Source organism: Myxine glutinosa, chromosome 1, assembly GCF_964187855.1.
Source record: "Myxine glutinosa chromosome 1, kmMyxGlut1.1, whole genome shotgun sequence".
Taxonomy (NCBI): domain Eukaryota; kingdom Metazoa; phylum Chordata; class Myxini; order Myxiniformes; family Myxinidae; genus Myxine; species Myxine glutinosa.
Window position 1 is genome coordinate 328,252,832 of NC_136261.1, and position 22,371 is coordinate 328,275,202.

Consider the following 22,371-nt stretch of genomic DNA (forward strand, 5'->3'; position numbering starts at 1 on the left):
AAAAAAAAAAAAATCAAGCAGACACATAAAACATATAATAAGGGGAGCGGTAGACAAGATGGGGAGAGAAGGGGAAGCACACAAACACAACATTTGGGAGCAGGGACATCAGGAGATCTGTGGGAGGGAGAGGGCTTGGGGGGGGGGGGGAGGAGGAGGCGTGGGAAGGGGGGGGGGGGGTTGTGGGAGAAGTATAAAACACAAGGACATTGCAAGGACTTCCAGGAAAGAAGTTGGTATTTAAATTTAATAGTAGGATTTAAAGATAACGTGGACTGTCAAATGTTGACCGCTTTCTTCATCTCAGGTCTGCCTCTCTGTTTATGCACATACTCTATAGTCTATACAGTGTCAGTTCTGCCAAAGCAGTTTCTTGGCTTGGGTTACAGTACTGGACAAGTCACCACTCCGACGCATGATAATCCAGTGAGTGTGCAGGAATTTGGAATTTAGTCAGGGTGCCCACTGCCCACGATAGCTTGCAGACTCTTCGCGAAGAACATCGAGGTAACTTTAACATCTACCAACCAATGCTGGCAGATGAGGCCCTCATCTCAGATGGTAGATGAGGCCCTCATCTTAGATTCCACCTCAGGTGACAAGGTCAGACATGGGGAACATTAAATGAGCTCTGACCGACTGATCATCCGTCGATGTACTTTTGCGTACGCGATTTCAAAAACCGTTGATCATTTCGCTTTCATATTGCAGATATCTATTCCTCATGACATTATCTCAACCTGATTAGATCATGGCGACGATTGGCTAAATTATGTTGCCATGGTAACCATCTCGATAACTTGGCTTGTGCACGTGATATTTTAAAAAACATTAAAGATTTAGCTTTCGTATTACACAGATCTATTCCTCATACCACCCAAAATATCACGTTCATATTACACAGATCTATTCATACCACCCAAAAGGCAATGGACGTAAGCATCAACTCCTTGTTGAAATCTGTCATTCAGATATGTTGTATACACAAGTACGTACAAGGTTTTGCAAATGCAACTACAAATCTTGCATATTGTTGTTGTTTCGTCTGCAGCCTGTGGCTGCTGGTTGATCAATTCTTTGGAAGCACGTTTGTGCCGCTGATGCAGTGCCCCAAATACTAGTGAGCTGGTACTCAATTTGCCGACCTTGGAAGGATGACAGGCTGAGTCAACCCCCCTGGTGTTAATTCAGCGATCGACCGGAATTCAAACCCAGGATCCTAGGATCCCAAGCCGGCACCCTAACCGTTAACATCAAGTTTTGCATACAAAATACACAATTTACATTGAGGCAAGCAGGCCTGCACTTAATTATAAGTTTATTTTTAATCATTTGTCAATAGCTTTTTCACAGAAAATACATTTTACATGTAGGGGGGAAAATGCAAAAGGACATCATTGGACATCAAAAGGTCGACAGGAGGCTGTATGTCAGGAGACCTCACCTCAAGACGACCGATGCTCCTGTAATCAAGGGCATTCCGCTCCATGAGCCTGTTCACAACAGTCATGCAGAGCGAGTTTATGTCTTCACAGTCAGAGCAGAACCCCATACGTTCCTGTCCCAGGCCCACGGTGTACTTTCCTGTGGAAACGCCATCATAGGTCTCCAATTCATTCTGGGCCACGTACTGTGATGGTATGTACACCTCAATGGCAAGCACACCAACATCTGCCGGCCACCCACATTCGTCCACATTCCCTGCCGTGACTGGCATGCTGCAAGAAACACGTGAGAGTGAGACATCAATCAAATTTCATCAAGTAAAAAAGACCATTTGTACAAGTTTCAATAAATAAATGTTCTTCTTTAACGGCCCCAATTATCTGTACGTTCGTTTTTAAGGGCAATGGAAGGTATTTCTCGATGATGCACGATAGTAACTGAAAATCAAATGTTCTAGGTCGGCCTGAGTCAAAATCCTGGGTCATTCACTAAATAAATGCGCCTAATCCATTCACAAACTAGAACAGCACTCGATAGAGCGTGTACCTCCACCAGACTGAATAGTTTATGTTTTGTGTCCCAGTGATAGGCCAGATCTGGATCCGACATGACCCAAAATCGAATTGTCTTGTTCGTGTCACCTACCCAACTCATTCACCAAGTTTTGTCATAAGTCGTCCACAACTTTTTGAAATATTGCGTTGTATGTCGGTTTGGGTAGAATCGCTCAATGGTGAATAATCACTTTAGGAAATTTTAAAAACTTTTCTGATCCGGATTTGAATCTACACCAAAATCGAGTGAATTCTTCTTCGTCACAAACCCGACCTGCCCACCATGTTTTGTCCGAATCGGTCTGCAACTTTTTGAGAAATCCTGTTCACAGACAGAGGTGAAAACATAACATCCGTCCATCCGAAACATAACATCCGAAAGCGTCCACCTTCGGTGGTGGAGGTAAAAAGCGCAGCCTTTTGATCGTTCCTCATTCAGATAATCATGGAGCACGCTGGTTCAGAGTACATCTTTAATCGATTTCTCAGTTCACTTCTAGATCACAAGTGAAGATCTTTAATGACAGGTTTCCTTCTATACGCAAGACATACGATGCCGCAACTCCAGAGCTTCAAGTCAGCCAGCTGTTCATCACCGCTTCATGTCATCCCCCAATCCATACTCATGATCTTTTCTCCCGTCATCTCCTTCCCCAAGTCCACCCCTACCTTTGCAGGTTATTGTGTCGTCGTCCAACTCCCCTCTCCCCCACTACACTCCTTTTCATTTTTCTTCCATCAATTTATGTTTCATCCCCTGCTTTTCCCTTCCTCTTCTTGCTTTGTTTGATACTTTGAACCAAAGCGTTCAGAATCATTGGAATCTCCCGCTATGAAGCTATCTCCGAGGGCCTCTCACTTACTCACCGCAGGCAGGTTGGTGGTCTTTCCGTCTTCTACCGACTCCTCTCTGGCCTTGCCCCCCCAGCTCTCTCTGGGCTCTGTCCCGCAAATATTCCTGCAGGTCGCACAAGATCTGCCTGCAACCCTCTTATGGTTAAACTGCCAAAATCAAGACTCTCCACTCACCTTCACTCCTTCATGCCTCTTTTTTCCCGCCTCTGGAACAAACTCCCTCACTCTCTTCAATCCCACTCCTCCCTCCAGGTCTTTAAAACGGCTGTTCACCACCATCTCTTATCTTCCCCCATCCAAAACCTTGATCTTTTCTACCCCCGCTAATTTCACCCCAAATCCACTTTTTTGAGGTGACTTTTGACTTCTTTCCTGGAAGTCCTTGGTGTCCTTGCGTTTTATACCTATCCTGCCTCCCCCCAGGCCCTCTCCCTCCCACACATCTCCCAATGTCCCTGCTCTCAAATGTTGTGTTTGTGTGCTTCCTCCCCTTCTCTCCCCATCTTGTCGACCGCTCCCCTTTTTATATACTTTGTTTGCTTGTTTGTTTGATTTGTTTGTTTGATAAATGTTAGCTCTTTCACGAGCCTCGACTCTGTGTACAAAAAAAACCAAAAATACACTTGTACCCCAGCTTGTCACCCCATATTCCCCCCTCCACCTGCTATCCCTCTTCCCCATTTATCCACCGTGTCCCTCTAGTACCCTGTTGTTGGCGTTTCCACCTTTCCACTCCGTTCTCCTTATTCTGTAATACGTTCTGTGTTCCACCTGTTCCATGAGCCTCGACGATGTATACAAAACAAAAGCGTTCGGACAAACTGTGTCCATGGTGTGGCTCCATAACGCTTTAGATCGACAGGGCGGTGATCAAAACAATTAAACCACCATTGACATCGCCAACCTCACGAACCACACACTCTTCCGGGGGTTATCCAAACACCACATTGGCCTCACCTGCTCAACTCGGCTTGGTTCTCACCTCACCTGTCCTCTCAATGCCAATGGCAGCTTTCCTTCCAAACACTGCGCACTGTACTGTACTATACCCGTCTCGCACTGTATATTTCCTTCTCATCCGTCCGTGGTATTTGTAATACGTTTCTTTTTCTCGCTCTTCCCTCATATGTGCCGTTTAATCCCATTAACCACTTCCTGCTGTTTCCGATCCGCCGCACTGTCCCCACGACCCCGTCCCCGACCCGGCCGGCCAGGTTTTAAATTTTAACTCCGAGGTGGGCGTGGCACAAGCCAGGCAGCGCGTTTCTCTCAGCCAATGGGATCGCAGCGTGTCGTCTCGAAAGTCGCGTCGTGCGAGGCAGGCGCGTCCAATGAGAGCAGCGGAAGCTGAATGGGAAGATTTGGTGATGCGAGGCGGAATGCTCCAACAAAGAGATTAGAGATTGGATGACGGTGTGGTAATGAAATGTGCTTCGCATGGGGATTTTGTGTTCAAGTGACCGCGAAAGGACGAGGCTGTGGAGGGTAAAAATGGCGTCTGTTGAATCGGACCGAACACCGAAGTGAGGTGATCACGTGACCCGAGCTGTGAAGCGAACATGTTGCGGCAGCTGCGCGATGGGCCAAATGGCCTTTTCCAGTTTCCTGTACCTTATTTTTTCATTGGTAAAAGATAATTTCCTCTTTAACATTGTATTAGTAAAATAACGTTTGTTGTCGTTATTGTTTAAACTAACTTGCATACAAATAGTGGCCATATTTAGTAGGACCACGATCGTGGCCGGTCGACCTGTGCCTGTCGGCCATGATCGTGACCCGACGCGCTTTATGGGTTTTTTTTGCCGTTTAAATCTGAAACGACAGGGTGAGTCATAACTACTCATAAGTCCCAGGACACGGTTTTGGTTGTTTATGCAAGATTTGTTTATGCCATGTGTTTATACTGTGTTTTTTCAGATTAATACAAATAATACATTAAACCAAGATGGCGGACACCAGTCCATTTACAGTGGAAGAGAGTCTGGTGGCAGTGGTGTGGTCACGGACAATATACAAAACCTGCACCCGCAATGGGTCTATCGCTCCCACGCGAGCTATTGAAGTCACAGTCTGGCGGCCATGTTGGTGTGACACTCCTGCCGCCCCGCGAAACTTGAAACGAGTCAGTTCGTTCATCAGGTGTTCAATTCATCATCGTGTGTGATGATGTTCAAATATTCGTTCATCATCGTGTGTGTGTGTGTGTGTGTGTGTGTGTGTGTGTGTGTGTGTGTGTGTGTGTGTGTGTGTGTGTGTGTGTGTGTGTGTGTGTGTGTAAGTATTGTTACAGACGCGGTGGTGGATGTTGGTTTACCGAGCGGTTTGGTATGACCGCGCCTGCACGTTTACCCGATTATACTCGAACGTTGACTAAGTCGCGCTATGCTAAATCAATGATGGAAAAGACACAACGGCTGGATTAAAATGACACGACACCAAGGGTTCAGTTCTCAAGACCTCCGGAGGAGGTTATATTAGGGCGGAAGGTCAGATTACAACGACAAGAGGGACAGCATAGAAAGGCAGGCACTTAGACACACTCTTATATTAACCCCGACAGACGACAGATAAACGGGACAAAAACTGACTCACACGGGGATTGATGGCAAGGAAAGCGGGTAGTCGATGGCTCAAGGTGCACTCTTGGCTCAAGGACAGAATCGACCCGGTCCGGTCCAATGATGCGGGGAGGTCTCTCTCAGCGCTAGAAGGTCGCGACTTGTCTTCTTCAGTCGGGGGCGCATCTCTCGTCACGTCCGGCAAGTGGCTGCGTATATCCGGCGGGGAGTGACACGCCCTCGGCTAGTTAGCTCCGCCCCAGATGGAATCGGTCCGCCCTTCTTATTGGGTGCGGGGGGGGGGGGGGGTTACTGGCTCCGCCCCTGATGAGGAGCTGACAGCCAGCCCCTTCGTGGTAACCCCGTGGAGCGCATGGGCAATGGCGGCTAACCACGCCGGTGTGAGGACGCACACTCCCCGCACGCCGCGCCGCGCCCCTCTGTTGTTGTAGTTGTTGTTGTAGTTGTTGTTGTAGTTGTTGTTTCATGGGGAAGATGGGAGGAGGTAAGGGGAGGTCCTAAACTCACTACTGGTGCCATACAATCACATTCTGGTGCAACGAAGAGTCAGAATTAATGGAAACGAGTCCTTAACTGACATAGACTAAGAATAACTAGCAAGATGTCCGAAAGTTGTCTACGTGAGATGCGGTGGACCTGGGCACGACATTTAATGGGGGAAAAAGGGGAAGGTCGGTTCTACAGAGTGTTATTTACAGGCAATGGGACTAGGGAATGGGGGATTGGGGATAGTTGGGGAGTATTGGGGAAATAGGGGAATATTTACAAGCGGATACGGAGGCCAAATTCTATATCCGCAACATTGCACCCTTCTCTACCCTCGGGGCGTCCCGACCCGATAAATTTTTACCTACTTTAGTGTGGCACGCAGATGTAGTTCCCTCTACTATTAACTCTACCCTGAGTGCGACAGTTTTACAGATATTCACAAATGAGTAAATATGTCCCCCTGCGACGTTGCACCCTTCTCCTCACAGAAACACACCCACAGGATAACCGAATTGCGGAAAGAATTCGCAAACTAAACATACAGCCGGTAGGGAGCATTATTTACAAGACTACGCTGCTATTTACACTACGATCCAGGACCTGTTTTTGGAGGAACACATGCAGATGTTATGCATAGAGAGAGCACGCATGCCAGCATCGATACACCAACCCACGAGTGCTCTGTGGCCTTACGGCCTTTAATAACGTGCAGAGCACCCCTTCCCAGCACCAAAAGCACCACCCTATCACACAGTCAGCACCATCCGGTGCACCAATAAAGTGTCTATAAATCACGGTGTGGTGTCGCAGCCGGCCGATGGTCTGCCGCTGGTCTTGCCTTCGTGTGGTGCACTTGGCCTTCTTACTTCTTTAAAAATAAAGAAAGGCGCCAACCGCGTCCATTTCTTTATTGTGGCCGTCAGGGGGCCAACTAAAAGTGGTTCACCTTGTATGGCATAGGTGCCACGTTGACCCATAGGTCCATCCATGGGTGGTGCTTGGCCGCAAAAGAACTGCGGTCCATTGTGGGTGGCCACAAACATTGCGGTCCATATGGTGTATCGATCCAGGCAGCAAGCAGCGAAAGTGCAGGCCCACAACTGCGTAGCCAGCACCCCTCTCTCCTCTCTCTCTACCCCAAAGCCAGATCCTCGGAGGTGGGAGACAAAAGAAGAAGACAAGTGAGTAAGGTGGTAAGGGCGCAAAAGTGCACGCAATGCAAGGTAATGCACACTGGGGGCACATGGGAACCAGGTGAGACAGGTACGTTCCTACCGTACGCCCCCCCCCCCCCACCAGGTAACCTACATGGCCCCTCCCTTACCCCTTACTGTATCCACAAAACACAACACTACCCATAAACATCTACTTTACAAATCAACAACACTTGGACTTCCGTTTCCGGTCTTGCTGGCGACGGTTCGTTTTTTCGCAGGTCTCCACGCTCTCCATCGAAATCGAAGTTAAGTCATTGTTCCAATTTGTATTTTCGTTATAACTGTATTTCTTTTATGGTGTATGTACGTATATTGTCCCGTCAAAGATTTTCGGTGCAAATCTTTCATACCTGTATTGAAAATCGCGTTAATTCGTGTCGTCTCGAGGTCTTGTACAGTGTACACTGTACAACCTTGAGGCTTTGTTTTTCTCTCAGCGCCTGTCGTTTGTGATCCAATAACTTTCGTTCTCTGTTTTCGCAGTCTTTCCACCCCAAAGCCTACTTCCTTATGTAAATCTCAACTCAAAAAAAAAAAAAAAAAGACTACCTTCTCTGTGCTCATTCGTTTATTCATTCTTATTCGTTCGTTCGTTCTTCGACCACGTGTTTCTCCCCCATTTCCCCAGATAGATTGTCAAATTTCAATTCGTTATTTTATCGTCCATGTGATATTGTTTGATTATAGTTAGTTTTGGTTTGAATTTCCTGTAACTCGTAATTAATTAATCGTTTTCTGCTCATCGTGTGTGGCCTTGTAGTTGTACCCCCGTCGGTGTTTTGTTAACTTAAGTGTGTTTTGCTTGGCTCTTGGTTTTTTCCCTTCTACCCCGAACATAATACTGTCTAACGTTCTAAATCCCCACCCCCCCCCCCCCCAAAAAAAACAAAAACATTTATTTTATTTTCTCCACGTGTACTGTTGTCTCATCCTGTATTTTCTGTCCAGGTGTGCTGTTCGCCCCACCCCCATTATCTCCTTGCCATCCACCGTTTGCCCTGTTCACGTGACTCGTGGTGGTCCCTCTCGGCTCTCCCCCCGTTGGTATTTTTGTGCATATAAGATTGTTCATAGTTCTGTTTAAATATTTTTAAATATGTTTAACCTTTCCCCTTCTGTTTTTTATTCAGTGGTATATTACAACACGCTGTTTTTCTTCCTATTTAAAAGGCTTTTCTCAATTTCCTCTCCAACTCATTCCACTTCAAAAAAAAGAAATTCAATATCTTATTCGTCTCCCTCACTACATGGTCTAAATTCACATTCATTCCATCCCTCCTCCATCATCCTGAACCGGATTGCTAACTTGAAAATCACAACAAACCCAATTTGTTATCAATGTTCGTCTTTCATTAATCATCCACTTTCTAAACTCCCCTCTTGCCCCTCCCATCCAAATCCCCCCCCTTGCACCTACACTCCGAAACTTCCCCCTTGCCCCACCACTCTTAAACTCCCCCCTTGCCCCTCCACTCCTGAACTCCCCCCTTGCCCTTCCCCTCCTAAACTTCCCCTTTGCCCCTCCCCTCCTAATCCCCCCCCTTGCCCCTCCACTCCTGATCTCCCCCCTTTCCCCTTCCCTCCAAAACTCCCCCCTTGCCCCTCCCCTCCTAAACTCCCCCCTCACTCCTCCCCTTCAAAACTCCCCCCCAATCCCTCCCATTCAATTCTCCCCCCATACCATTCCTCTCCAATTCTCTCTCCTCCCCCCTCCTCCTCCAAGCTGCCTCCTCCCCACTTCGTCTCCCTTCTATCTCATACCTCCACCCCCCCAAACCTTCTACTTTCCTCTGCCCCCCCTCAAACAACCCCTCACTGTGCCGCATCCCTTCACCAGCAAACCTTTCATCCTCCTCATCCTTCCCTTTCTTGGAACTCTTCTGCAACATCTGAAACACTATCAACTGCTCTCCCTACCTCCCCCTCTCATCCTTCATCTTACCCTACTCCTCCCCTCCCCTGTCCTGTACCCGATGCTCCCCCTCTCTCTTCATTAACGGTATGGACCTCAAACATCCGGGGCCTTCGCTCAAACCTGACTGATCTCTCCATACAGGTTGCTTCTGACAATCCAGACTTGATCTGCTTAACAGAGACTTTCCTCCTTCAAGATGTCTCTGATTCCTTAATATCTCTTCCTGGTTACTCCCTCCTCCGGTATGATAGACCTGAGCCTCGGCCTGGTGGTGGGGTGGCTATCTTTGTCAAAAACTCTCTTCCTCACTCTCCTTGCACTGCTCTCCTTCCTCCTCACCCGCAGGAGTACCTCTGGTTACGGCTTCCTCTCCGCTCCCACCTTTTGTTCATATGTGTTCTGTACCGTCCCCCAAACAGTGATGACTCCATCTACATTTCAATGTCTGACAACATGGACCAACTTCTATCCACTCATCCCAACTCTCTCTTCCTCATATGTGGTGACTTCAACTGTCATCATGCCACCTGGTTGGGTGTGGGTTCCTCTCTCACTAGTCATGGCACCTCAGCAAAGGACTTCTGTGACTCACTGGGATTGACACAATCTGTCAATTTCCCGACCCGGATCTCAGCCAATGGAGTATCTTCTCTTCGAGACTTGGTTATGACAAACTTCCCTGCTAATGTCTGCTGCTCTTCTTCTGCTCCAATCGGTTCTTCTGATCATGTGCTTGTCAAAGTGGACATCTCTCTGGCCATTCTCAGAGAGCCTCCTCAGCGTCGACGAGTCTGGCATTTCACTCAGGCCGACTGGGACGGTCTTCAAGCAGCCATCAATCGTCTGGATTGGTCTCCCATCTCCACTGCCTCTGACATCAATTCTTCCTGTGAATTCTTCCAAAGCAAACTGATCTCTCTCATGCACAGATTTATCCCATCTCGCCTTCAATTGTCTTACCCTTCCTCCCGTCCATGGTACACTGAATCTTGTGGTGAGGCAGTTGCCCTGAAACAACTTGCCTTTGCCTCTTGGAAGGCTAATCCAACTGAAGGAAATCTCAGTTCCTTCCACCAAGCTCGGAACAAGTGTGTGTCTACCCTCAGGAGTGCCAGGAAGCACTATCTCTCCTCACTCAAGAATGAACTCTCAAACCTGTCTCCTTCCTCCAAATCCTGGTGGCGTCTGGTCAAATCCGTTTCTGGTGTTTGTTCCCCCTCCATCCCCTCCCTTACCTCAAATGGCCACACAGTTGACATCGCACGTGACAAAGCCGAATGCCTCAACTCTGTGTTCGCCTCGAAATCCTTCGTCCCAAACCCATCTCTCTCTGTTCCCATCTTTCCCAGTCGAACCCAACTGCTCCTGGACTCTGTGTCCTTCTCTCCTGACAAGGTGGAGGAGTTTTTGTCAAACCTCGACTCTGATTCTGCAACTGGACCAGACGGCATCAGCCCACGGGTCCTAAAATCCTGCTCTGCCGCTCTATCTCACCCTCTCTCTGTTCTTTTCACCCTATCTTTTGCTCAAGGTCATCTGCCAGCATCCTGGAAATCAGCTAACATTACCGCTTTACACAAAAAAGGTGCAAAAACAGATCCTTGCAACTACAGACCAATCAGCCTGCTCCCAATTATCAGCAAAGTCATGGAATCCATCATTGCTTCGGATATGAAATCTTTCCTCTTCTCCAATGGCTTGATCTCTGATCATCAATTTGGTTTCAGACCAGGTCACGCTACTCTGGACATGCTGCTTCTGCTGTCTCAACAATGGATGGAGGTCCTCAATGCCAAACAGGAAATCAGAGCTGTCTCCCTTGACATATCAAGGGCCTTTGATACGGTCTGGCACCCAGCTCTGCTCACCAAACTCTCCTCCTATGGTATCCATGGAAATCTCCATGCATGGCTTGCGGACTTCCTCTCTGGTCGTAGTCAACGTGTGGCCCTGAATGGATTTCTCTCATCTCCCCTTCCTGTTCAGGCTGGAGTTCCCCAAGGAAGTGTGCTGGGCCCTGTGCTTTTTCTGGTCTTTATCAATGATCTCTCTGACTCTCTGGAAAATCCTCTCTATCTCTTTGCTGATGACTCCACTCTCTGCCGCTCCATTCCTCTTCCCTCAGATCGGCAGTCTGCAGCCTCCTCACTCTCTGAAGACCTGGACAAAATCACAGACTGGTCAAACAAGTGGAACATGTCTTTGTGATTAATGTTCGCTCTTTCACGAGCCTCGATCTTGTATACAAAAAAAAAAAAAAAAAAAAAAAAAAAAAAAACATCCCTACTGTCTTCCCCGTTCCTCCCATAAACCAAATTCGTCTTCTCTCCCTCCTAACCAATCAAATTTGCCATTTTCAACTTTCATCAAAATTTGCCATCTCCAAGTCAACATCATAATTTGCCATTACCAATTCATCATCAGTCCCTCCTAGGGAGGGAGAGATGGAATCACCCCAATGTCTCATCCACGTCGTGATGCGTCTCACAAATCCAACAGCAATTCTCATTTCCTGCACCAAAACAAAGAAAACACAGGTGTGGAGTCATCATCATCACCACAGGTAAGTGGCTGCGTATGGTGCGACAGGTTCTTCAATCCTAACTATTTCCTAAATGACTTTAACAACTTTACACTACCCGGGGTCTTTCTCCGGCCAAACCATTGGCCCTCTTACACTATGGGTTCTAAAAACCAATTCCCATTGGCCAAACTGTGGTGCTTTTCAATTTGGGGTCTCACTCCCCCGATTCATCTCCCGGTGCCCTCGCACAATTTCTGGGCCGCGACGTGTACCTCTCCCAGCGGGTCTACCCACCTGCACACCTCCACCACTGCAGTTGCCTCCGAGCTTACCTGCTCCTTACCCTAACCTAACTACCTGGGGAAGGCCCTCTGGCGCTCTCCCCACTCGGTGCCCTCTCTGGCACTGGGCTACCCGGGTCCGTCCTCCGGATCCTCGGGCCCCATCCACAACTCTACCGGCTCCCAGAGCCCACCTGCGGCCTCACCTGGCCGACATCCTCACAGTGGTGGAGTGCCCAACCAACTACACACACTAACAGGCTACACGCCCAGCCATTTCCACAACACTAATGCACCCATTCACAATACCATTCTGTCACCCGCACCACAAATGCCAATATCCAACCACAATTTACCTATACCCTCTACCTAACACTTACACTACCCGCCCCGGGTACTCGTGAAAGGGGTCCACTCTTCCCCCATCCACACCTTCGCACCATGCACACCACTCCGTACCACTTACTCCAACTCTCTCCACACACCTGTACTTGCACACCTGTGCTCTCACACCTGGTGCCACCTGCACCCTTCTCTCCCCAAGCGCATTCGCGCTGATCCACAACACTCACTACTCACACACTGCTCCACACACCTGTCCAGTTGCACACCTGTGCAATCACACCTGTTCAACTCTCAAACACACGGCATCATCTCAGCTAACTACTCCCCTCTGAAACTTGCGCTTCCCAGTCGTCCCTTTAAACTATTGCGCTCCCACGTCATTATCATCCACACTAATCTACCTGCGTCCCCACTACAGGTATCAGTCACTAACTAAACTTAACGTCACCTAATGTCACCTTCTAGGGCCCTATCAATATAACCTAACCCACCCGGGCTAGTTTTCACTGCCATACACCCCATAAGTCTAGTGCGCATTTGCCCCACATGGGAAGGGTGGCAGGGATGCCACCCTTACCCACCGGGCCCATCGCTCACTACCAATTTTGCACATCAAATTTCACCAAATCAAAAATTTGCCAATCACTACCCATCATCTGCCAATCACTACTGCCAATCCCTTGCCAATCATCAAATTTTGTTTTTCTCTAATTTTGGGGCCAAAACACTAACCTCATCACCCAGTCTACTCACTAATGCCTCTCGGTGCGCCAATTCCTGTCCAAAGCCCGGCTTCGTAAAGCCGAGCAATGAATGTGGGTTGTTTGTGCCAGCGGCTGGATGCGTCCGGCACTCGGTGCAGGGACGGGGGCTTACCCGTGCCGAGATCCCACGCACCATCTCGGTACGGAGCCATCCAATGTCCCGATCTCGACCTGCCGGCACGTCTCAACAAAACGTGGTCGCCATAGCGACCCTTTCTATCGGGCTGCCCGCTCCGCCTAGTGGAGCACGGACGCGGCCGTTCAAAGCGAGGCCCAGCACGCACCGAGGGCCCGATTCGGCTAAAAGTCGCTCTAACCTCTAACCCGTGTAACGTCGATGCTTCACCTGCATGCTTACACCCCGCTGCCCGTTCCTTGCTCACACATCCAGCCGTGCCCATGCTCCTCGTACCTTTCCTTACACACCCAGGTACCCTCATTCCACTCACAGCCTTGGTCACACACCTGACCACCGAACACTTTGGCACACATTCGTTGGTAGCACACCTCACCAACACACCTCTTCGCGCCCCCTCCTCGGTCACCTCCTCTGTGACAATCACAGGTGTGCTCTCATTCGCACACCCAACCACGTGCCTCACTACCAATTCCAGCGTGCATTCCCACTCACGCTCTACCAGTCCAGATGTGCATCCTGCCATCCCAGGTGTACATCCTGCCATCCCAGGTGTACATCCTCGCTCACCTGTCACAACCAACTCACTCTCCTTGTCACTCTCACTACTCTCACCTCCATTCTTGACAGCGCACTCACCCTTACTCTTGACAGCGCACTCTTTCCTCATGCACCTGTCCGTCACACACCTTTCTCGCACACCCTCTCCCGTTACATCCTCTGTAACACTCACCACAGGCGTGCATTCTCCCTTTACACCCTCCGTAACACTCCTCACTACTCGCTCCCATGTGCTCCCTCGCACATGCGCTACGACCGACTCACTCTCGCCAGCACCCTCACTCCTTGGCACGCACTTTTTCCTCACACACCCCAGAGTCGGACTTTCTCGCACACCTCCTCTTTCGCACACCAGACCTGTCGCACACTTCACCAACGGCCTCTCACGAACACCCGGGTCTATCTCGACCCCCAAGCTTATCAAATCACCTGGCGCATCATACGCACGACCATATTGGTCACCACTTACACCGGGTCCTCTTCCTCTTCGCTTCTCCTCCATCACCTGCGAATCCCTCATCCGGTTAATGAGCACATCATCACGATCCGAACACAGACTTTGGACCAATTCTTTTATCTCCTCTTTTATCTCTTTCTTATCCTCTCTCCGTCGCTTCTTAATTTCGCTCACCCCTTCTTCCACTTCTTCTAATTTCTGCTTCACCTCTTTTATTCCCCGGTACGTCTCCTCAAGCTCATCCTCCAAGGCTACCTTGACCGTTTCCATGTGCGTCCTCACCTGCCGGTCCTTCGTCTCCATTACCTCTATCACCTCGTCCAACCTCGTTGTCAGTCCCTCACGTACCATCTGACATTCCCTCTTTGTCGCTATCAAGTCGTTTTTTATGTCGTTTTGTGTCGCTTTTAAACCTCCTAATACCGCAGTGTTCCTTTGAACCTGCTCCGTTACTTCTTTTTGTCCCTCCGTCAGCTGTTCCACCTCCTGCGTCAGGTCCTCTATGCCCCCTTGTAACTTTACAGGCCCCTTTCTCACCTCCTTCTCCATGTGCTCCTTACAGTGCCTCACCTCCTCGCGCACTCCTCTGACCTCCTCACTCACCACTTGCATCTCCTGCCCAGATGCCACCCTCATCTGCTCCATTTCCTCCCGGTGAGCATCCAGTTTAGTTTCTACCCCCATTCTAACCCCCTCTATCTGCTGCCCCATTTGGTTAACTTCCCTTTCCGCTTGGTCCCTCATGTCCCTCAATTTGCCTTCCATCCTGTTTTCTAACCCCTCTAACCCCTTTTGCATCCCTTCCATTTGATTCTCTTGAGCGGCCATTCTGTTTTCTACCCCCGTTAAACCCTCCTGTATTTCCCCTAATCTATTGTCTAATTTCCCAAATTTCTTGTCTAATCCCTTAAAATTATTGTCTAACCCCTCACCGGTACCCCTCGCTTCGTCCCTCATTACCCCCATTTGGCCCTCTAATCGCTCACCCTGAGCATCCATCCGGTTCCCCATTACCCCCATTTGGCCCTCTAATCGCTCACCCTGAGCATCCATCCGGTTCCCCATTACCCCCATTTGGCCCTCCAATCGCTCACCCTGAGCCCTCATTCCCACAATTTGGTCTCCCATTCGTTCCATAAGGGCCCTCATTTGCAACATAAAAAGGTTCGGATCCACCAGGGGCGCTGCCACGGTCGCGGGCGCGGTGACCAGCGAGGCGCCATTTTGCGCGTCTGCTACCCTCGCTGCTTCGCTCTCCTCACGTCCCTCAATTTGGTCCTGGACCGACCCTGCCTCACTCTCCCCTACCGGACCCCAGCTGTCTTGATCCACCATAGCGCGACTTTCAAAATTCGGGTTTTTATTTTCGTAAAACAAATTCAAATTTCGCCGTTATAATTTCGAGCGCGGGAAACGCGCTCCGGATCGAATTCTACTTCCCCAACACCAATTGTTACCCTAGTGGTACAATTGGTGTTCCAAAATTTGGGCCTAATAAATTTAGGCCCAGGTCCGAATTCCACTCCTCGACACCAATTGTTACAGACACGACTTTGATGTTATGGTGGGCCGAGCGGAATGGCCGCCGTGTCCGCACAAGTTACCCGATTATGCTCGAACGTTGACTAAGTCGCGCTATGCTAAATCAATGATGGAAAAGGACACAACGGCTGGATTAAAATGACACGACACCAAGGGTTCAGTTCTCAAGACCTCCGGAGGAGGTTATATTAGGGCGGAAGGTCAGGTTACAACGACAAGAGGGACAGCATAGAAAGGCAGGCACTTAGACACACTCTTATATTAACCCCGACAGACGACAGATAAACGGGACAAAAACTGACTCACACGGGGATTGATGGCAAGGAAAGCGGGTAGTCGATGGCTCAAGGTGCACTCTTGGCTCAAGGACAGAATCGACCCGGTCCGGTCCAATGATGCGGGGAGGTCTCTCTCAGCGCTAGAAGGTCGCGACTTGTCTTCTTCAGTCGGGGGCGCATCTCTCGTCACGTCCGGCAAGTGGCTGCGTATATCCGGCGGGGAGTGACACGCCCTCGGCTAGTTAGCTCCGCCCCAGATGGAATCGGTCCGCCCTTCTTATTGGGTGCGGGGGGGGGGGGGGGTTACTGGCTCTGCCCCTGACGAGGAGCTGACAGCCAGCCCCTTCGCGGTAACCCCGTGGAGCGCATGGGCAATGGCGGCTAACCACGCCGGTGTGAGGACGCACACTCCCCGCACGCCGCGCCGCGCCCCTCTGTTGTTGTAGTTGTTGTTGTAGTTGTTGTTGTAGTTGTTGTTTCATGGGGAAGATGGGAGGAGGTAAGGGGAGGTCCTAAACTCACTACTGGTGCCATAAAATCACATTCTGGTGCAACGAAGAGTCAGAATTAATGGAAACGAGTCCTTAACTGACATAGACTAAGAATAACTAGCAAGATGTCCGAAAGTTGTCTACGTGAGATGCGGTGGACCTGGGCACGACATTTAATGGGGGAAAAAGGGGAAGGTCGGTTCTACAGAGTGTTATTTACAGGCAATGGGACTAGGGAATGGGGGATTGGGGATAGTTGGGGAGTATTGGGGAAATAGGGGAATATTTACAAGCGGATACGGAGGCCAAATTCCATATCCGCAACAGTATTGATGATCTTGATCTTGTGTGTGTGTATATACGTATTGATGTCTCTGTGTGTGTGTGTATGTATCTGTGTGTGTGTGTGTGTGTGTGTGTGTGTGTGTGTGTGTTTATGTATGTGAATGGTGAATGTTTTTGTGTATGTGTATATGTGTGTTGATGTGTGTGTTTATGTGTTTTTTTTTTGTGGTAAAATTGGCGTATCTTTTATTAAAATAGCTGTTCACCACCATCTCTTTTCTTCCCTCTTATTACCTCCGCTACGAAACGTGAATGGAAATTAAGTTTTCACCCCTGTCTGTCTGTCTGTCTGTCCGTTTGTGAACAAGAAAAAGCAATTTAATATTTCAATACAAATGGGTCATAGATCATATATATGCATGCAATTTCAGATTTTTAGGATAAGGAATTTTATTAAAACATGTTTGGCTTGTATACAACTTCACCGATGATGTCATCATTATCATGCTTTTGTTCCCCATTGTGAGTACTTGACAATGTGCCAAGTTTAAAATTTATCCATTCAGCGGTTTCCGAGGTTGCATGTATTGCTGAAAGTTGAAGCGTGTGTGTGTGTGTGTGTGTGTGTGTGTGTGTGTGTGTGTGTGTGTGTGTGCGTGTGTGTGTGTGTGCATATGTGTGCGTGTGTGTGTGTGTGCGTGTGTGTGTGTGTGCATATGTGTGCGTGTGTGTGTGTGTGCATATGTGTGTGTGTGCATATGTGTGTGTGTGCATATGTGTGTGTGTGCATATGTTTGTGTGTGTGTGTGTGTGTGTGTGTGTGTGTGTGTGTGTGTGTCTCTCTGTGTGTGTGTGTGTGTGTGTGTGTGCATATGTTTGTGTGGGTGTGTGTGTGTGGGTGGGTGTGTATATTTATACCAATGGGTCATATCTCAAAAAGTTGTGGACGGATTCAGCCGAAATTTGGTGCACAGGTTGGGTGTCTGATAAGGACGATTCGATTCGATTTTGGTGAAGATCTGAATATGAATTCGGGTATGAGAGTTATTTAATTCATCAGTGATTCTTCACTATTGAGAGATAGGGACAAAAATGATACAAAGCAGGATATTTCAAAAAGTTGTGGACGGATGATTTTGATTAAATGTGATTCTGTGTTGTGATTTTCTGGTCTACTCTGGGATACAAAACGTAAACTGTTCACCTGGCGGAGGTATGCTCTCTGCTGAGTGCCGTTCTCATCTTCCTTATCTTCCGAGAGTCGCGATCGAGTTTATTAATTATTATCTCAGCATAATCAGCTGAAATTACCTCAATCTTGATCATCCGTGTTAATCATCCAGTTATTTCATGTTCGACTCGAGTCCGTCAATGTGTTAACTTTAAAATTAAACACAATCAGTTGTGGTGGTTTCCCGCTCATCAACGCGATTACCTGAGTCCATCGACCCAGCACGGATCTCAATGAGGGTCTGACGGACCAAGTGTTCCAATTCAACCTTAGAAAAGGAGAATCTCTCGGAACAGATTTTCAAATGGATAAAGATGGAATATGATAAGTTTGATGCTCGAGTTCACAGATCCGATATTCTATTCTTCTTCTTCAGTCGCCAACTTCGACGCCATGTTTGACGAAATGAACAAACGTGTGAAACGTGTGAATATTTTGAAGAAAATATGCTTCCCTGACCTGTGCATCCATGTTATCACGTTGGTTTGTTTACCAGCGAGTGTCACACAAACATGGCCGCCGACCTACTCGCTCTGACTTCAGCCAAGCAGGCGTATTGCGGGTCCAGGTTTTTTTTATATACGTCCATGGGTGTGGTACCTCCACTGCATTGAATTGAATATATTTGAAAATATTTTCAGTTCAGTGGGTACCACGAATGGGGAAACACAAGCAAGACGATGAAACAGGTGCAAGAAGACTTTGAGGAACGTTTTGGAAAGCCAGCACCGTTAAAATGAAATCTTCATCTTTGGGAAAAAGGAATTTCAGACTAGAAGTGTACTCGACAGTAAGCGTAGCGGACGACCAAAACTTAGTGATTTAGAATTCAAAATATTAAAACATCCGTTCTCAGATCTCCGAAAAAGTCATTACGGAAACGTTCTGCAGAGTTGGGTGTTTCGTATTCATCGTTACTTCGCACAATGAAAGAAAACCTTGACATGAAACCATAATATGAATACGCATTGCGTAGAGTGAGAGCTTCGTCGACAATAGTCAGTCGATCGAGTACGCAGCCCTCGCAAACATCTGTAGGCCTAACTAGGCTAGGTTGTTTGATCTTGGGCTTAGAATTAAAATTCAAATTAATTTTATTGAATGGATAGATTGGGATAGAATGCAGGACTTACCGACTGTAGGCTATATAGTCTAGACTTCTAGTCGACTGGACCAGGTACGTAGGTCCGACTGGCAGGTACGTACTGAAATCGGTGTACCTGGCTTAACTGAAGTCGGTTTAGCTGGCGGAAAACTGAAGCCGGTCGGTGTAGCTGGTGGAAAAAAGAAGTCGGTGTAGCTGGCATAAATGATGAGCGTTTTCGAATTCAAAATCCGTTCTGTACAGTACTGCATTGTAATTTATTGATTTTAATCACCAGGTGAAAATAATTTTAATCAACAGGTGAAAATAATTTATCGGTCGCGCCAGACCAAAGCAAGATCACGTGAGCAAGATGGCGGATCATGGAAGGGACAAGATGGCGGATCATGGAAGGGACAAGATGGCGGATCATGGAAGGGACATTTCAAATGACAACATGAAATTTTGTTCCCAAGGGAATGGGGAAAAATTTGAAATTTTTTTTTTGTGAAATTTGAAATGAAAATGCAATTTTGAATGGATCAACATATACATGCAATTGGCGTAGAGGTTCGCTTACGAAGCTCTCTACAAACAAACTGTCATTTGTGAATTGTCAGATGCAGATCATGAAAACAGGTTGACAGCTTGTGTGGCCACTCTGCAGTCCTGGCCTAACCACTTGTGGGAGTACGTCAAAGCTAAGTTTTCAGACCATTGCATGGCATCTGTTAATGATGTGAAACACCACATTCAGGAAGCATTTGGCACCATAACACATGGTATTTTGTGCCGGCTTTCACACCGCACGTGGAGAAAAATTATCTTGTGCCGTGACAGCAGTGGACACGGATGCACTCGATGTCTAAGGAGGTATCGTAGTTGTTGTATTACTATAATGTTATTATTACGCCTGTTATTATGTATTACTGTTACTAATGTAACATTTTATTACTCCCGGGACTTATGGCTCACCCTGTAGAACGGCACTCGATAGAGCACATATCTCCGCCAGGATGAGCAGTTTACGTTTTGTATTCCACTGATGGGCCGGATCTGGATTCCGACCTGATCCAGAATCTAATCGGCTTGTTCTTGTTGTTGCTTAACCAACTCGCCCACCACGTTTTGTCATAATTCGTCCACGTTTTGCGATAGCATGCTATATATTATGTGTTTTGCCTGTCTCTCAATGGTGGAGTCACTTAACATTTTAAAAACTCTCGGATCCAGATCTTCAACGAAATCGAATCAATTCGTCCTCGTTATACACACAACCTGTCCACCAAGTTTCGTCCGAATCTATCCATAACTTTTTGACATATCATGCTATGTGTCCGTTTTAGTCCTATCACTCAATGGTAAAGAATCACAAAAAATTCTAATATCCAGATCTGGATCATCACCAAAGTACCGTATATTGATTTCTTCCTCATCACTCACCAAACCCCGTGACTAAATTTCATCCAAATCCGTCCACCACTGTTTGTGATGTCCTGTTCTGACACAGACAAACAGACAGACAGAGGTGAAGACATAACCTTCGGTGGCAGAGGTAATAAGGACGCAAAAATGTGAAACTTTGTGTTTGCTGCAATTTTCGATCTTTCCAGTAAAACCAGATCCAAACAAAGTTTAGAACTCAAACTTTCAGTGAGTCTAGTACCAATAAGTTGCGTAAAGCGACTGTCTGTGCCGTGGTCATTGTGTTGTGTCATTGTGTGTGTTGTGTGTGTGTTGTGTGTTGTGTTGTGTTGTGTCATTGTCGTCACATCACATGTTGTCACATTGTGTCACTCCCTGGAAATTGACTTGCATTAACTTGTACAAAAAGTCCCCCACAGTAACTTTCAAAGAAACCTGTTACAATTTGGGGAGAGAACATTTTTTGGATTTATTTACTATTTGTAGAAACAAAAGAGAAAATTTACAATTTTTTGGTCTCCTCGGAGACCAGAGTGTTGTTGTGTGTAATATGATTTAAGACTTGTATATTATCATAAGCCTGGTGTTGGCTTAGCGGTTAGGGTGCCAGCTTGGGATCCTAGGATCCTGTCTTCAAATCCCGGTTGATCGCTGAATTAACGCCAGGGGGGTTGACTCAGCCTGTCCCACTGTCCCAGGACTGTCCCACTGTCCAATCATTTTTTAATTGTTAAGTGATTCTTCACCATTGAGAGATAGGGCCAAAAATGATATATAGCATGATATCTCAAAAAAGTTGTGGACGGATTCGGACAAAATTTGGTGGACAGGTTGGCTGTGTGACAAGGATGAATTTATTCTATTTTGGTGAAGATCCGGATCCAAATACAATAATTTTTTAATTTTCTAAGTGATTCTTTACTCCACCAAGTGGGGGTGCTCCGAGCACGATCTAGTAACACCACTCGTGGTTTTCCAGGATCGTGGGCAAGAGATGGACACAGCGAGCGGACCTGTAAGCCAGGATGAGACGTGAGGAGGTGAGCTGATCAAAAGGATTCCAGGAGAGTGTCCAGAGAAGGCAAGAAAATGACCAGAAACGATTGTGTTAACTCTTATAAAGGCTCTGTGGTGTGTTGTCACCCTTCCTGGTGATTTGAGCTGACTACCCCACCAGCCATGTCGTGTATTCTCTTGCACCTAATCAGGTAGTAGCTCCTGGACTCTGTGACATAACACACAAGGATCCTCCTCCAACCCCGATGTCTCACCTGGCGCCTGCCATCGCAAACTCCTCTCGGTCAAGTGGTATATCCCCTCCATCCCCACCCCTCAAACCCAGAGAAAGAATTCCCATGCTACACCTCCATTCAAGATATTTTTCAATGAGTATCATCTACCTTAATGTCTTCAGCAGCTTCAGAGGAAACTATTGTAATCTAAAGAAAGAATACAGATGATGTGGGTGCGTAATAATACTGCATGCTCAAAGAGCTATCGGTTGCTTCCTCTTCTTGCAACCAAGTGTGTTGAAAATGATAAAGTAAACTTTAAAGATCAACTTTACTGTGTGGATTTTATGTTTTTAGAAGCAAGTTCCAACGGTGTACAGTACTGTCCTTCTTTTCCTCAATGTTTTTTTAAAATTTTAAATCATCTTACTATAATTCTCCAAATGTCCGTTCGAAGGTACCGCAAAAACGGCTCAGCCGATACAACGATATTTTGGGTGGGTAATCCTGGGACCCCCTGGAGTAAAATGGGCTATATTGTTTTTCCAAGTTTTCCAATTTTCCAGTTTTTTCAAACACGATGGAATAATATTTACTGATATGAACAGTGATGTGGCTTTTGTTGAAATTCTACAAATACTGTTTAGATTTTGATGAGAATTATGAACCTGCCGCGAATG

At 47.4% G+C, this 22,371-nt stretch overlaps 1 protein-coding gene and 1 long non-coding RNA gene across 3 annotated transcripts in view; one reads left to right on the top strand and one right to left on the bottom strand.

The window, feature by feature from the left end:
• Window positions 1-4,130, bottom strand: part of LOC137416392 (hydroxymethylglutaryl-CoA synthase, cytoplasmic) — a 35,922-nt gene extending 31,792 nt beyond the window's left edge. The window contains exons 1-2 of one of the 2 annotated variants that reach the window (XM_068101957.2): window positions 3,813-4,112; window positions 1,445-1,718 (exon numbers count right to left, since the gene is read on the bottom strand). In XM_068101957.2, coding sequence (XP_067958058.2) covers window positions 1,445-1,717 — 273 coding nt within the window. In that variant the 5' untranslated portion in view covers window position 1,718; window positions 3,813-4,112. Of the gene's footprint in view, window positions 1-1,444; window positions 1,719-3,812 lie in introns of both variants that reach the window. The other variant, XM_068101956.2, reaches the window with a different exon arrangement.
• A 49-nt stretch (window positions 4,131-4,179) lies between these two features.
• On the top strand, window positions 4,180-22,020 carry LOC137416393 (uncharacterized). Its single transcript, XR_010982270.2, has 2 exons — window positions 4,180-4,481; window positions 21,439-22,020. It is a non-coding gene; the product is annotated as an uncharacterized LOC137416393 (long non-coding RNA).
• The last annotated feature ends 351 nt before the right edge of the window (window positions 22,021-22,371 follow it).